The sequence below is a fragment of the Oncorhynchus tshawytscha genome, linkage group LG19 (genome assembly GCF_018296145.1).
Source record: "Oncorhynchus tshawytscha isolate Ot180627B linkage group LG19, Otsh_v2.0, whole genome shotgun sequence".
Lineage (NCBI taxonomy): Eukaryota > Metazoa > Chordata > Actinopteri > Salmoniformes > Salmonidae > Oncorhynchus > Oncorhynchus tshawytscha.
Genome location: NC_056447.1, coordinates 47208272 through 47224795, shown reverse-complemented (window position 1 = coordinate 47224795; position 16524 = coordinate 47208272). Strand labels below are relative to the sequence as shown.

Genomic DNA, 16524 nt, shown 5'->3' with positions numbered 1-16524 from the left:
CCACTGAGCACTTAAAAGAACCATGATTAACACACTTATTTTTCACTACCTTTACTGTATATCTGAATAGTTATTCTAATCAACCAGTAGTAGTACTGTACACCACATTATGCATTCTATCTACATACATTTTTGCAGTCAGCACCCACCCAGACATATGGGTTTCTATTACCTGTGGTGCCCCACCGTTAGCCGCAATGGAGAATAAATATTCCCAATGAACTTTACCTAACCTCCAATGCCAACAGTGGAATTAGCCCCCTGTATTTCCCCACTCTCCCCCTGGCCCTTTCATCCCAGTCCAGCGATAACACCGACTCAACTAAAGCACCAAATGGAGATTGCTAAGAAATACACTTCCAGCAGCCCTGAGCCAGGAGAAGAAGATAGCACTCTGCCTGATTAATCAGACCTCTTTTATAAGCCTGTGTTTTCAAGGAAGTCTTCACTAAATGAAATATATAGAGCCAGGTTGGTTTAGGTTCGAAACGGAGAGAGACAAAGACGGATAGGATGGAGGGAAGGACGCAGCTGGAGAGCCTAGCTAGGACCAGGATGGAACATTGTATTGTTAGAGAGAGAAGGAGCGGCATGTCCACGGCTCTGGGCTCCGCTTAATAAATACATTTATTCAAATGAGCCAAGAAGGTCAAATTGTTCAGCATTCTGACATATTTTAAGCTAATTTCCTGAGTTCTTTCATTTGAACCTTGTACGTTAAACACAAATAACCAATGGCACGTAATTGCAAAGCATGTTTTTTTCCACCCAAAAACATTTAACCATGAAAGGCATTGTGTGTGCCCACCTCACGTCAATGAGCTCATGTGAGGATCAAGGCTTTATTATGGTTTATGCTTCGTTACAAGAGGGTCCGGTCGGCCAGACGACAAGCCTGTAGGGCTGGAATCTAATCCTTGTTTGTGTGTGTGTGTGTGTGTGTGTGTGTGTGTGTGTGAGAGAGAGAGAGATGAGAGTGTGAGAGAGAGAGTGAGAGAAAGAGAGGGGTGAGGTGGGGCTCATCAAAACCCCATTACTCTGACAGTGGACTGCACAACCTGTGACCTAGAGTCATGACAGCAACAGCGCCTGTGGTAAAATGACCAGAAGCAAATACTAACCAAACATTTATTGTGAACATAAATAGCTTTAGGTTAGTAGTAGTTGTTGTTTATAAGTACACTTTCACATTTAAACATTTCATAAAGACTAATAATTACAGATTAGTTACAGATAAAGATTTGTCATATCACAGAAAACATTCATACTGTATAAATGTACTCTATTTGTAAATTGTCACGGCTCAGTAATACTGTATGCGTTTCCTAATGTGTTTCTTTCTACATTTTCACATTGCATTGGCATCGATCGGCCACATTTGGCCATGCAGTTTGCTTTGGAGACCATTTTCTCTGCTGGCAAAGTTTTTGGGATTCCTCAGCTTGCACATCCTTAGCCTCAGGCCGGTGTTACCTCTCTCTCCCATAGACACACAGCTCAGCAGCCATCCCCCTCACAGCACAGCCAGGCCACCATCAGCTGCTTCAGCTTAAGGGTTGCGTCCCAAATGGCACCCTATTCCCTATGTAGTGCACTACTTTTGACCAGTGCACTACATAGGGAATAGGGTGCCATTTGGGATACATTGGATACAACTTAAGTCACTCACTCTTTTAGTGGTTGAGAAAAAAAGGAAAATAACAACAAAAACAAAGAAAACCAGAGCCTGAAGCCCAGTCTTTAGTCTCAAAGTCTTTCATCTGCGGCTCAACATGTCATCACATTCTTCTGCTTTGAGAAAATCAAGACTCTAACCAAACTTCTTGTTTCGCATGGAGCAAAATGGCTTTGATTCTGCTGGGCCTGAAATGTCAAACTCGTTTTAGGATTTTATCCCTGTTCGCTCTCTCAAGGTGGTGTATCTACTCTGCCTAAGGACTTCTCTGACAAACTATTGGATACAACAAGCTGAGGCTGGCACATCATAGTACACTTTAGACATCCGAGTTGGGGGCATATCAATTTGAACTGAAAATGGGTTGACCCTTTACATTTTTTATAATCAGTTTGAGTTCAAATCAAATCCAGGATCATTCACAATTCCTACTTTAACAATGTTGAATATGTAATTGTGTTATGTGGTCATGTATCAATTTAGTGTTTTAGAATATGGAGAGCACTTTACATGACAGGGCCTAAAACATATGTGTTTATTACATTGGAGTTACATGCTGGTATAGTTACTGTGTTGAGATTTTTAAAATACATTTACTGACTGCAATTGTCACCCTAAATAGTTGTAGACTTTTTTGAGTATTGGCCCTGAGTATAGGCCCTGACTTTTTGAAATGCTACCAAGTAGCATGAACCCTAGTATGGTATTCTATAGCCTCCAGCGATGATCTTTATTGATTAACCCACCATGTTATCTTCCACAGGTCCAGTCTGCAGAGGGCTGTGCCGGGTCTACAGGCCATAGACGGGCAGCCTGTCGGCTCCTCTCCAGTGCTCCCTGGTCCTGGACTAGTCACGGCCCTGCTGCCTCAGAACAGCTTTCTATCCTTCTGTCAGGCACAGCTCCAGCAGCTCCACACACTGCAGCACAGCCACACGGCACAACTCAGGTTCATGCAGCTTACTACAGACTCTCGTCAGCTTTTCTGCTGGACAGCTCAGCTTACACATATGCTGTAGGATAGCAACGTCATACAGACAAACTCTAACCTGCATATTAGTATTATTAGCATAACTGATACACAGGGTGTCCAAAGCTGAAAGGCAATGTTTAGCTGTTTTTGTAAGTAGTTTGAGGACACTAGTCTTAACTAACACCCCTAAACAGACCAGACCACCAACATATAGGCCAGTGGTCAACCCTCAGCTCATCTTTCTGACCTCACCATAATTATGTTTCACAAAAGATGAAACGCAGTGGTGTCTAGTAGTATGGGTGAGACCAAGGAGTCCCATGGCTCGGGGGGGACCACAGTGCGCTCCTCTCCACCCCTGTCCATGCTCCATGCACCCCCTCTGGGCGTTGGACAATGGGCCTTTCTGGGGGCAGGGCAGGGACCACCGCAGCCAGTTAACCCCTAGCTCAAGTCTCGACCCAGGGCCAGACAAGGTCTAGAGAGGTGAAGAGTCTGGCTGTGGCTCAGGCCTGTCTAGTAAAGCTGGTAAAATGATGTCGACATCCTGGGGTTTACCCTGCTGTGTAAAGTTTTACAACACTGCCGAGAGAAATTAAAGGTATTTCATCTGAAATGTCCTTACTTTCTCTATAAGTTTCTATGTGTATTGACAGTGTATCTGTAGTGTTACATTGCCGTCCTCATTTCACATAGTGTAAATGGGTCGAAGTACCTTTCTGAATGAATCCCAGTTAGTTTCCATTCAAATGTATCATTCCAGTTCCATCATGTGCTTGAACTGTGGTAGCTAGTAGCCCCAGGACAGCAGGTATTTGATTTATAACTGCCCTCCACAGGTCCCATTTCACTCTGCCAAAACAATATGAACTTCATTGTTTAATAGCATAAATTATTATTTATCCAACCTTAAATGGGACTTTAAAGATACGAAACAGTGTATATTTTCTCACCTTCCCCTCGACCCTGTGGTGAACTGGCAGATACGAGGAGGAGAAATCGAGGTCACTGTCTATATGGTCACCCTCTTTACCCCCCTTCTAGCTGAATAGCAGGGGCATTGTGAAGACAAGGCTTGTTCAGGCTAGTGGGCAGGCCGTGTAGGTTCGTATACTGTGTACCCAGTAGCCATGAGTAGCCCTGAGGGTCTTAGATAGATTGGGGGAAGCGGATCCAAGCGTTGCTAATAGACTCGTTAAGTTTCCATTGAGGTGGCTTTGTACCAACTTAATCCCCTCTATGAAAGAGACATTATATGGGATTACAGAACTGACACCCATAGACCCTCTGTGAAGGCAAGCCTGTTGCAGCCCAAAAGTAAGCCATTTTTTCAATGCAGATACTAGGTGATCAAATATGAAAAAGGTGTTGTTGTTTTTGTAGGTATTCATCAGACATTTGTATCTACGTTAGCCATTGCTTATCTGGTAGGCCTCGTATGAGAGAGGACGGAATGTATGTTACACAACCTAGAACAACATCCAATGTTATGTGATCTTCATATGAACGTGTGCATGTGTTTGTGTGTGCGCAGCGGTGCTCTCCCTCCCCTGGATGCTCTGAGGCTCTCCCTCCAGCTCCATGATGAAGCTGTACATCTGGCTGAGGAGCACAGATACGCTCACGAATATGGAGACACCAGCATCACCGACAAACAAGATGACAGTCACAGGAGTGACACCTCCAGGGTTAGCAGGATCCCTGCCGAAAAGTCCGATGTAGAGGGTATGGACAGACATGGTGGTGTCATGAACAGGAAGCAACCTGAAAATAAGTCCTGTGGCAACACAAACACCTGGCCACATATGGTTCCCCTCATCAGCCCAGCCAATGACAACAGTGAAAAGCAGCCTCAGCCCCCAGCATACAGATCATTCAGCAGTCTAGGGACTGTGTCCACTAGGCCCGAGTTGAAGCCAGCAACGCCAGCTAGCTACACAAGTTCCAGCTCTACCTTCTCCGAGGAAAAAACGTCCCATGCCACTGCCAAGCCCAGCAGTTCACCCTTCCCCAAAGCTCACATCAAGCTGGACCTCAAAAAGTAAAGTGTTCCCTCACTCATGAATTCTTTCATAGTTTCTCTACTTTTATTAGTTTCTGCCAATGAGCATTTGTCATCATTAGAGTGTCCTCCAGTTGATTGATGTTGAACATCATATTCACTCTGACACACAGTCATCATTAAAAAGGCTGTATCTTTGATATAAGCTTGTTCGAGACAGGCTGGATTCCTCTTCTGGAGTCTCTGCAAGCCAGATGTTTGGACAGAAATAAATGTGTGTTCTGCATCCTAAATGGCAACCTATGTACCATAGGGAATAGGGTGCTATTTCAGACGCACCCATGGTCAAAGAGATTGAGGGTATGATATCATTATGTATCTATTTGTGTGTCTTTTTTTCGGAGCAGCATGGCAGCTGTGGTGATCCAGCGCCACTGGAGAGGACACAGAGGACGTCAGAGGATCCAGCTGCGTCCACCTCCAGGAGAGGAGCAAGGAGGAAGAAGAGGAAGAGAGAGGGGAAGAGTAGACACAGGACACAGCCATACTGGGTCAGAGCAGAGCCGTCTGGAACCAGATTACGCTGCAACTGCCATCCAGGTAAGTCAGGGTCACAGGAAACTTTTAGTGACTTCCTGGAACTCTTTATCATAACTATTGGACTGGCCATGCTGACAGGTTTTTGAAACGGTTCTATGGAAATACATGACTGTCTACTCAGAAATCGTTGTCTTGCTTCGATCAATACCACAAATAGATAGTTTGAGTTGATCAGTTTTTATAGAAATGTAATTTCTCATAGGTCATAGAGGTCCAGTAACATGTTTCTGAGAATATATATTATTTATTAATAATAAAGACATCATATGTCCAGATCTTATATGATATTGAGGCTTAATTTGGTTATCGTATGATTCAATAGATCAAACATTCTACCTGACACTTCTCTTGAAATGTCCCCTCTCCTCTCTCTCCCCTTTTCTCCTCCTCTCCCCTCTCTCTCTCTCTCGCCTTTTCTCCTCCACTCCCATCCCTCTCTCCCCTCTCTCTCTCCCCTTTTCTCCTCCTCTCCCATCCATCTCTCCCCTCTCTCTCTCTCTCCCCTTTTCTCCTCCTCTCCCATCCCTCTCTCCCCTCTCTCTCTCTCTCTCCCTCTGTACTTGATGGGCCCTTGAGGAGTCTTTGGCAGTGGGGGGATAAAATGATTAATCAAATTCCAGAGTTTTGCAGTAGTGGGAGCGGTGAGGATTCCAGATTCCAGCACCGCTCACTTTGTGAAGTCATCCCTTTGGGAATTCTGAGGATTTAGAACCCTTGCTGGCGCTCCATTTGTCTCCTAGCGCCCAAGTCACATAGAGTTCAAACAGCAGATCACTCAGCAATTAAACAGAGGTTAACATGTTTTATCTTCCTAATGGGATAACACACAATATTTAACTTTGTCTGTGATTCATGGCTCTTCCTCTGGTACCTTCGTTCCTCCAGGCGGTTTGGAGAGGCTTCACCCTGAGGAGGAGGCTGGCTGCTGCTCTGGCCCAGGCTCGGGGCTTCAACCCCGGGGATCACGAGGCCTTCGAGGAGGTGAACGTGGATGAATTTGTCTTTGATGAGGTAGGCAGTAGGTACAAACTTTACAGACTGACTCTCTCTGGGTTGACTGGTCTGAACCTCAACCCCCCTATCAAGTTGACCTTGCCCCCCAGAAAAATGGAGACCGGCACGTTTACCCTTTCCCCTACTCCTCTCACTCATCTACTCGGCTATTCCCTGGGGATTAGGATTATTAAAGAACACTGCCCATTATACTGAGGCCAGGGGAAACTGGAAGATTCTACATGATAAATGGCATTTTAGCTATTCTTTCATCATCCACAAGTTCACTTGCCCTCTGTCCTCTTCAAATGCCATCCACTTGAGAATGTGTGTGTGTGTGTGTGTGTGTGTGTGTGTGTGTGTGTGTGTGTGTGTGTGTGTGTGTTCGTTCACGTGTGTGCGTGCGTGCGTGCATGCGTGAAGCACTCATCTCAAATATTTAAACATAACAAAACCTCTATCACATGATGATCTGCTGTTTACTTTAAAGTCACTTCACCACCAAACCCTTGGAGGGAATAGAAAAACCTTGATGTCCGGTGCGGTAGTCTGTTAATGTTGTTGTGTCACGCTAAAGGTGATTCTCATCTCCTTTGGCTTGTAAATAGATGGCACTAGAGAGAGACTGGATGATGACTTCGCTGCTGTCTGACGATTCACCTCCCAAAACCCTCCTTCATCCTCCTCCGTTCCCAGACCAGCTACTTGGTCCAAAGGTAACACACAGCACTGAAACCCCACCCCCAAAAAAGAAAAAAGTCCTCCAGGACCCACCACAGCTCTCACTGATTAATCCTCAAATGTATTACCTTGAAAAACACTATTACTTTTAGGAGGCCTGAAATACCCTATGCATCATCAGCAGATGTCATTTTTCAAACGAGCCAGGGCCCTTTTTCTTTCCTTAGATATCTCTCCCTGGCTCTTTGCTTTGGATGAGTGTTGCAGGCAGGACTCTATATCACCTTAGCTAGCCGCTCTGCTTGGCGCTCGCTGGAGGGGGGCAGCTGCCTCCACGCCAGGCAGGCCTTAATGTTTTAACACTAGCTAACGTGATCTCCAAAGGGGTGGATAAACTATTTCACCACTTCGACAGAGAGGAGGGAGAGGGTTTTAAAATGTTTTTAAGACTACTTAATTTGTGACTTTGACTTTAGGGTCTTCTGGGAATGGAAACGCTGGATCTTAATGTACACTCTGTAATTCCTATTCTCATTTAGACTATTTAGAAAAGGGCAAACTTCTTGGAAGGTTGTGTTTTAGGTGTTCGACCCTCACATTTCCTGTTAATTAGGGGAAGCACTGCGCTTGCTCCCATAGTGCCAGGGTCAACAATAGTCTGTTCTTCATGATTAGCTGACGATCACTCCTTTTACCATTGCAAAACATTAAGAACACCTGAACACGTTTCTTCTTTGATATAATGCTACAGTACATGATAACAACCTTCTCTCTTCTGACTGTGTATTTCAGCGTCCTCTGAATCATCCAGATGCCAACCAGCAGACCAGCCCACCTGTTCTTCTGTGGAAGCCCAAGCAGGCCTGGATGGGTGGGGAGAGAGCAGAGCCTGCTGAGCATAGAGTTTCCCTTGACAGCATCAGCAGGTAGGAAACTGATTGAGCCATCATGGCTGACACATTTTAATCTACCGGTAGGTAGTTCTCACAAAGCCAACATGGATGCCACAAGTGAAGGCTTGCTTCCTTACTAATCACCAATGAAAGTGCCTTCATAAACTATTGTTTCCAAATAAGATCAAGATTGAGAGTGTGTTTTTTCCTCCAATTTATTTCAGAACTAAATCTCCTGTCTTTGCGTCAGTGCTCAGTGGTCTTTCTGAGAGATCTCCTGCTTCTGTGTCAGGGCTCGGTGGTCTTTCTGAGAGATCTCCTGCTTCTGTGTCAGGGCTCAGTGGTCTTTCTGAGAGATCAGAGAAGATTCTGGAGGAGTGGTAAGTAGAGTTGCAAAGAGGGGGAATATTTTGGGTACATTTCTGCCAAATTTAGAACAAAATCCCCAACTCTGTCCTGTATGCTGTACCCTAATGGGACAAAAGCTGTTTGTCACTGTCAGTGTGTGAGTGTTGTAGTGAGGATGTTTTAGATTCAGCGTGTGACATGTGTGTCATTGTCTCCCCAGGGGGTTCAGAGACAGCCACACTGCTCTGATGATGCTGAAGAGAGCTCAGAAGATGAAGTCTAAGAAGCAGAGGCAAAGAAAACTATTGGGTCTGCATAAATCAGTTGAAGTTTATTTAAATTTGGAACCTATTTACTATTTAAAGATGTCCAACTGGCTTGAGCAACTATTACTGAACCAAACCCCCCTAGAACCTACCTCGTCTAGGCTCTCCTTTCTCCTCTATTTTTTAAGACTATATTGCCACGTTAGCAGCATTGAGCCTTTCCTCCTTGTGTATGTTAATCAGCTGTAACAGACAGCAGAGGTAACAGAGGTCTGGCCCTGTCATCTCCTATTGGTCCCAGTCAGAGAGCCCTTACAGGAAATTAACCAAACCAACTGGTGGCTTTCCCTTCCCTTAGTTCTAACCAACCAGACGCTCTCTCCGAGCCATCGTCCCGGAGACGGTTTTCATTACTCTGCATGGGTTACCGCGGCTACACCGAAATGTGACCTCATCTCAAACACTGGTCGGTCGTCGGGTCGGTAGTAGTGCCACGTCCAAGTAGAGTAGACAGACAGAGTGAGGCTGGTCGTTGATCAGGATTGTTAGAGCATGACTGTACAGTACCAGAGCGCTAGATCCAGTTATCTTTCTCTCTGTCTGCCACACAGGCTTGTTTCAACTGTCATCTGCCCAAGTAGGGAATGCATAGTGTTAGGTTCTCTGCATGTCATGAAGGGTCTCTGCTGTGAGTTTATCAGAACCCAAAGGTTATTTTCTGGATGCTGTGGGTTTAATGTTAGACTCTCTCTTTCTCTCTTTCTCTCTCATTCTATCTCTCTGTCTCTCTCTTTCTCTCTCATTCTGTCTCTCTCTCTCTCTTTCTCTCATTCTCTCTCTTTCTCTCTCATTCTGTCTCTCTCTCTCATTCTATCTCTCTGTCTCTCTTTCTTTCTTCTAGACCCAACTGTACGCCTGGCCCTTTTCAGGAACCATAGCAACCAGCATGCCCCTATGGAAGCACCAAAGAAGCCCTCTCCAGAGAGGAGAGACTACATTAAAGGTAGGACTCAGACAACACTAGACACAACAGTAATATAGTCTTATCACATTACTGAGCTGAGACAAACCTAGCCCAGCCAACTGTACTGTGTATTACCATGCATTTAGGCTACCTCATTAACCTTAAATGAGATGGCGACAATTTTTACGTATTTAAAAAACATCAAAATGTACTTGATGCAGCATACTTCAATCCCACACAAATGTATACTGCAGCTCATAGAGCCATGCTTATGTATGTGCGTGTTTTAGTGCTTTCAATATAAGACGTTTACTATCTGGAGGAAGTAAGTACGACTGCTTCGTGTATTAAATAGAAACGCTTAGAGATTACGGACCGGTGACCAAATTGAAGGCACATGAACGGTGGTAAATAGTGGGACATGAAGTAGTTTGGGATGACGGATGATAAACAAGATGATTGTGTTTCAGCAGGGCTTTGTAGATGACTTGAAGTGTGAAATTGAGTTAAGTACTGGGGAGGTAGGGCACTGAGGGGTTCCAGACTGAACAAACTGAAGGCCTCTTGTCTTAGACATAAATAGTTTTGTGAGGGGTAGTAGTAGTCTCTTGGTTTGGGTGAGTTGGTTGGTTGGTGGGTTTGTTGGGGTAGTGAGGCTAGGAGGGTGAGTTGGTTGGTTTGTTGGGGTAGTGAGGCTAGGAGGGTGAGTTGGTTGCTTTGTTGGGGTAGTGAGGCTAGGAGGGTGATTTGGTTTGTTGGGGTAGTGAGGCTAGGAGGGTGAGTTGATTTGTTGGGGTAGTGAGGCTAGGAGGGTGAGTTGGTTTGTTGGGGTAGTGAGGCTAGGAGGGTGAGTTGGTTTTTTGGGGTAGTGAGGCTAGGAGGGTGAGTCGGTTTTTTGGGGAAGGGAGGCTAAGTGGGTGAGTTGGTTTGTTAAGGTAGCGAGGCTAGGTGGGTGAGTTGGTTTGTTTGGGAAGGGAGGCTAGATGGGTGAGTTGGTTTGTTGGGGAAGGGAGACTAGATGGGTGAGTTGGTTTGTTTGGGAAGGGAAGGGAGGCTAGATGGGTGAGTTGGTTTGTTGGGGAAGGGAGGCTAGATGGGTGAGTTGGTTTGTTGGGGAAGGGAGGCTAGATGGGTGAGTTGGTTTGTTGGGGAAGGGAGGCTAGGTGGGTGAGTTGGTTTGTTGGGGAAGGGAGGCTAGGTGGGTGAGTTGGTTTGTTGGGGAAGGGAGGCTAGGTGGGTGAGTTGGTCTGTTTGGGAAGGGAGGCTAGGTGGGTGAGTTGGTTTGTTTGTTTAGACTATGTATGTACTTCTCTCTCCCTCCATGCACCGTCTGCCCACACAGACCAGTGCCCACACAGACCAGTTTAACAATACAGATAGGTCCAAAAAGAGAGAGGGGAAATATTTTCTCCTCCTTTCTTGAAACACTTTGCGGCAGCTCCCCGGCCCTGCTCCCCTCTCTCCGGGTACGTAAGCCGATACCCATTTCAAGTGGGTTACTCATGTCCAGCACATCCACACAAAGAGCCTGGATAAAATAAACACGCCGCGTCGGATATCTCGGAAAGAATCTGTCATGGGTTTGGGGCTAATCACCTCCAGAAGGGGCTTGACTCGAAGCCTGAAACGTAAGCCCCTGCCGGGGAGCTCCGGCTGGGCTGGCTGGCTGAGCCCGGGGCGCTAGCTTGGGATGGATCTGAGGGGGTGCTTTCCACAGGTCAGCACCAGGGGAGGCAGAGGAGAGGGGAGGCAACCCAGCACAGGCCAGCCGATGGAGAGAGACTCAGAAATCCCACTGACCTAGAGCCAGACCCCGGCCAGCACGCCTCTACTCCAGCCGCACAACAGCCCAGCCCAGGCCCCCGTAAAAAGGCAGCGGGAGCTGCTCCAGTCCAGAACCCCAGTGGGTTTGGGTTACGCTTTTTACAGAGTTCCCCTAAGTCAGATCAGAAACCCAATGAGGGGGTGGGGGGAGATGGGGTGAGGAGGGGCACGGGGAGGAGGTCGGAACAGGGTAGTCAACTCCCAAATCCAAGGCTGTGTTTGAAATGGCCCTTTATTTCCTATATAGTGCACTACTTTTGACCAGGGCCCTGGAAAATGTTGTAGCAGTGTTGGGGGGGGGGACGACAATTGTTATGTACTGTAGATGGCCTGAGAATTTCAGCTCTGGTGAGTTTTTAAAAGGACATTCTACTCAAATGTATGAAATTAAAACCATTTAAAATATGTCTAAACCCTGTCCTTCAGGACCCTGTCCTTCAAGGATAATTCGTAAAAATCTAAATAACTTCACAGATCTTCATTGTAAAGGGTTTGAACAGTTTCCCATGCTTGTTCAATGAACCATAAACAATTAATGAACATGCACTTGTGGAACGGTCGTTAAGACACTAAACAGCTTACAGACGGTAGGTAATTAAGGTCACAGTTACAAAAACTTAGGACACTAAAGAAGCCTTTCTACTGACTCTGAAAAACACCACAAGAAAGATTCACAGGGTCCCTGCTTATCTGTGTGAACGTGCCTTAGGCATGCTGCAAGGAGGCATGAGGACTGCAGATGTGGCCAGGGCAATACATTGCAATGTCTGTACTGTGATGGCAACAACAACTGCCCGAGTTACACCAGGAACGCACAATCCCTCCATCAGTTCCCAGACTATGCACAATAGAGAGAGGCTGGACTGAGGGCTTGTAGGCCTGTTGTAAGGCAGGTCCTCACCAGACATCACCGGCGACAACGTCTCCTATGGACACAAACCCACCGTCGCTGGACCAGACAGGACTGGCAACAACGTCGCCTATGGACACAAACCCACCGTCGCTGGACCAGACAGGACTGGCAACAACGTCGCCTATGGACACAAACCCACCGTCACTGGACCAGACAGAACTGGCAAAAAGTGCTCTTCATGACGAGTTGCGGTTTTGTCTCACCAGGGGTGATAGTCAGATTTGCGTTTATTGTCGAAGGAATGAGCGTTACACGAGGCCTGTACTCTGGAGCGGGATCGATTTGGAGTTGGAGGGTCCATCATAGTCTGGGGCGGTGTGTCACAGCATCATCGGACTGAGCTTGTTGTCATTGCAGGCAATCTCAACGCTGTGCGTTACAGGGAAGACATCCTCCTCCCTCATGTGGTACCCTTCCTGCAGGCTCATCCTGACATGACCCTCCCTCATGTGGTACCCTTCCTGCAGGCTCATCCTGACATGACCCTCCCTCATGTGGTACCCTTCCTGCAGGCTCATCCTGACATGACCCTCCAGCATGACAATGCCACCAGCCATCCTGCTCGTTCTGTGCGTGATTTCCTGCAAGACAGGAATGTCAGTGTTCTGCCATGGCAAGCGAAGAGCCTGGATCTCAATCCCATTGAGCACGTCTGAGACCTGTTGGATCGGATGGTGAGGGCTAGGGCCATTCCCCCCAGAAATGTCTGGGAACTTGCAAGTGCCTTGGTGGAAGAGTGGAGGTTAGCATCTCACAGCAAGATTTGGCAAATCTGGTGCAGTCCATGAGGAGGAGATGCACTGCAGTACTTAATGCAGCTGGTGGCCACACCAGATACTGACTGTTACTTTTGATTTTGACCCCCCCTTTGTTCAGGGACACATTATTCAATTTCTGTTATTCACATGTCTGTGGAACTTGTTCAGTTTATGTCTGAGTTGTTGAATCTTTTTATGTTCATACAAATATTTACACATGTTAAGTTTGCTGAAAATAAACGCAGTTGACAGTGAGTTTACCTCCATAAATAAGCCCAACAGCATGTTGGTAAAATGATTTGTTACATTTAGTACCACTCTCCCCTACGCAATCACAGTGAATAGCGGAGCAGCAACGTGCTTAACCATACCCCTACAAAAAAATCTGGGTTTAAACTAGAGATATCTGTTTTTTTGCATGGACTGCATCTCAATCCACTACATCCGCCTATGGCGGCTTCCCGCATCTGATGGGGAAAGTGGCTGAGCTACAGCGGTGTTTGTCAGACCATGAGACTTCCCAAAAAATTGAATTTTTATGAAAACGTCTGTAGCTATGACCACTCTATAGAAAGATGAGACTCTCACGAATACGATGGTGCTCTACGACTCCCCACAAGCACCACGGGACTCGTCTGAAATCGGTACTGTCAATGTGCCAACTTCTGCCTGTAGCTTCCGAACTGTTTAGGCTACAAACTAATGTGACCCCACTGTGGAAAGGGGAGATTCTCACGAACATGATGGTGTTCACCATTTTGCCCCACAAGTGTCACTGGACTCGTCTGAAGGCATCCGGCACCCGTTTAAAAATGAATGGAAGTATGATGGTAGTTTTGTGCCTACCCAAAAAAAAGGGGTTAAATATGTGTAAAAAAAAAAATATATATATATATATATATATATTTCCTGAGCATTCTTATACCTCCTAGATATAGGACAGATATTTCAAAACCTTATTCCTTATTATTTATTTTGCCATTTATGAATGTGTTATTCAATGTGTTTCTATGGGCTATAGTAGTAAAGGCCAAATTCAATATTGTATATATCTTTTTTATACCTAAAGGGGTCCTACATTTTTTAATCAAATAGCTAAATGACTCATGGTATGACCATCTTAAAACAATTCCATATGTCAGCTTAGACAACTCAGTTTAGACTCTTAAGAATTAAAATGGTGCAGTTCACACATATTTAGGAGTTGAGAAAAAAGTTAATTAGGAATGGAAAGCTGGAATCCTCCTCTTTTTAACAAAGGCCATTAAAACTGTTGTTTTTCCCGCAATTACAAGAATTGTTGTGCATTGACTGCTTGTCAGAATGCATTTCTCTATGGCACTCCTAACATGAATGTTGTGCATTGACTGCTTGTCAGAATGCATTTCTCTATGGCACTCCTAACATGAATGTTGTGCATTGACTGCTTGTCAGAATGCATTTCTCTATAGCACTCCTAACATGAATGTTGTGCTCTATAGCACTCCTAACATGAATGTTGTGCATTGACTGCTTGTCAGAATGCATTTCTCTATAGCACTCCTAACATGAATGTTGTGCATTGACTGCTTGTCAGAATGCATGTCTCTATGGCACTCCTAACATGAATGTTGTGCATTGACTGCTTCTGACATGCTTGACAGGGAATTTAGCATCTGAATTTAGCATCGGGGTGAAGGAATCTTGAAATAATTCACCTGCACTTCAAACTATACAGAAATTACTTCAACCATGTCTAATCGTTTAGTAACTTGTTTATTGGGTGTGTACCTGACTGTTACCTCAGTGATTGAAGTCCCCACATCAAGCACTCATAATGAACAATTAGATGGAAGTAACCTATTAGTTTGTATCTCTCTTTTGTTTTCTTTGTAGATTTGATACTGTTGCATATAGATAAATAACACAGACTTAAGTGATAAGGATTGTTGTTTTAGTTTCACAAATCACAATAATATCATTCTGAATATATTCTGAATATATAAACAACACAATTGAACAAACGAAACAAGGGAACGGCTCCTACATGCTTGACTTACCCAGAATCCTTCTGAATCCTTCCTTCTGAACGGCTATGAACTAACAACTTCCTACAACATCCTACATTTTCACTTTATGGGATTTGGGAATGCAAATTTGGGTTTAAATGTTAAATCCAAAATAGTATTATATTGGGAAAACTTGAAAAAAAATGTCACGCCTAAAATACTACATTTGCAAAGTTATACTGGATATAGTGCATGCATGTAGCTAGTGCGTGAATTGGAGCAGACCAGGAGCCAGCTCAGCCGTCTCACCTTCCTTAATAAAGACTGTTATTATCATAGTGCCTGTGGCCTGCGTGTGTGTGTGTGTCTGTGGCCTGCGCCGCCTGCCTGTTGACCGCTGGGTGACCGTGTGTGGTTTGCTCTCTTGAGGTGAAGGCTTGACCCCTGGGCGAAGGAAAGTAGGAGACAAGCACTATGATAAAAGCTGACCTCCTCCTCCTCTCCTCCACTCCTGCTTTAAGTCTGGCGCTGGAACTCACAACGGCATATCCCCATAGGGTCATCTCCACGACATGGCTGGGCAGGAGGCAGCGCTAGCGAGAAGGAGGGAGACAGAGAGGGAAGGAGAGAGAGAGGGGGAAGGGAGGGAGAGAGAGAAGCTCATATTGGCTTCTGGTGAAATCTATGAAGATCCCATGAGGCCAGTTTAACCAACAAGATCTCATGGTTTTACCAATTTGACTAAAGATTCTGATGTTTAGCCATGTTTCTCCAAATGTTAAATTTCGAAGTTGCTTCAAATGTCAAATTTCGAAGGGTTTTTGACACCCTGGGTTGCTCCTTCTGCTCAGTATCGTTCCATGTATCCAAATGTCAAATGTTGATATGTTTTTAAGTTAAGGGTTAACTTTGGGATAGGTGAAAAAGATAGGATTGAACTGGGCTTGAACACGTGACCTTCGGATCCAGAGCCATGGGATTACAGTCATCCACCACCCGCATCCACAACTTGTTCTGAATTACTCTAAAGTGCCTACGACGTGCCTCCCCTTTACGACTTGGTAGCTGCAGGACGTGACCCTGACCACACCCACCTCCCCATCCAGACTGTCCCAGGCTCCCCCTTGCACCCCCTTGAATGAGCACATTCTCTCTCAGATATCATTTAAGACAGGGCTCCCCCTGCCTCCCTTTTGCCCCCCTCGCCTCGATAGAGAGAGATTGGATAATGTGTTTAAAAGCCCCACTTAACAGGCGTGACTCCTCCTGTCCTGGAGCAGGGGAACAGGACAGGGTGTGAGGGTGGGTTGAGGGGGATAGTGGAAGGAGGGTTATGTATGGATCAGGACAGGGAACTGCATGGGCCTGGGGGTGAGGGGAAGGCGGAAGGAGTACCAGTATGTTTTGACATGGGCCTGGGGTTGAGGGGAAGGTGGAAAGAGTATTAGTATGTTTTGATATGGGCCTGGGGGTGAGGGGAAGGTGGAAGGAGTAACTGTATGTTTTGACATGGGTGAGGGGAAGGTGGAAGGAGTACTAGAATGTTTTGACATGGGCCTGGGGTGAGGGGAAGGTGGAAGGAGTACCACTATGTTTTGACATGGGCCTGGGGTGAGGGAAAGTATTCAGACCCTTTGTTATGACTC

The 16524-nt window shown here is 45.7% G+C and overlaps 1 protein-coding gene across 1 annotated transcript in view; it reads left to right on the top strand.

Annotated features, from left to right (window-relative positions):
• lrriq1 (leucine-rich repeats and IQ motif containing 1) overlaps window positions 1-16524 on the top strand; it is a 42927-nt gene that overhangs the window by 13341 nt on the left and 13062 nt on the right. Inside the window, exons 8-16 of the mRNA XM_024380088.2 lie at window positions 2439-2624; window positions 4183-4689; window positions 5058-5250; window positions 6136-6261; window positions 6852-6959; window positions 7717-7850; window positions 8042-8197; window positions 8386-8474; window positions 9333-9434. Coding sequence (XP_024235856.2) covers window positions 2439-2624; window positions 4183-4689; window positions 5058-5250; window positions 6136-6261; window positions 6852-6959; window positions 7717-7850; window positions 8042-8197; window positions 8386-8474; window positions 9333-9434 — 1601 coding nt within the window. The remainder of the gene's footprint in view (window positions 1-2438; window positions 2625-4182; window positions 4690-5057; window positions 5251-6135; window positions 6262-6851; window positions 6960-7716; window positions 7851-8041; window positions 8198-8385; window positions 8475-9332; window positions 9435-16524) is intronic.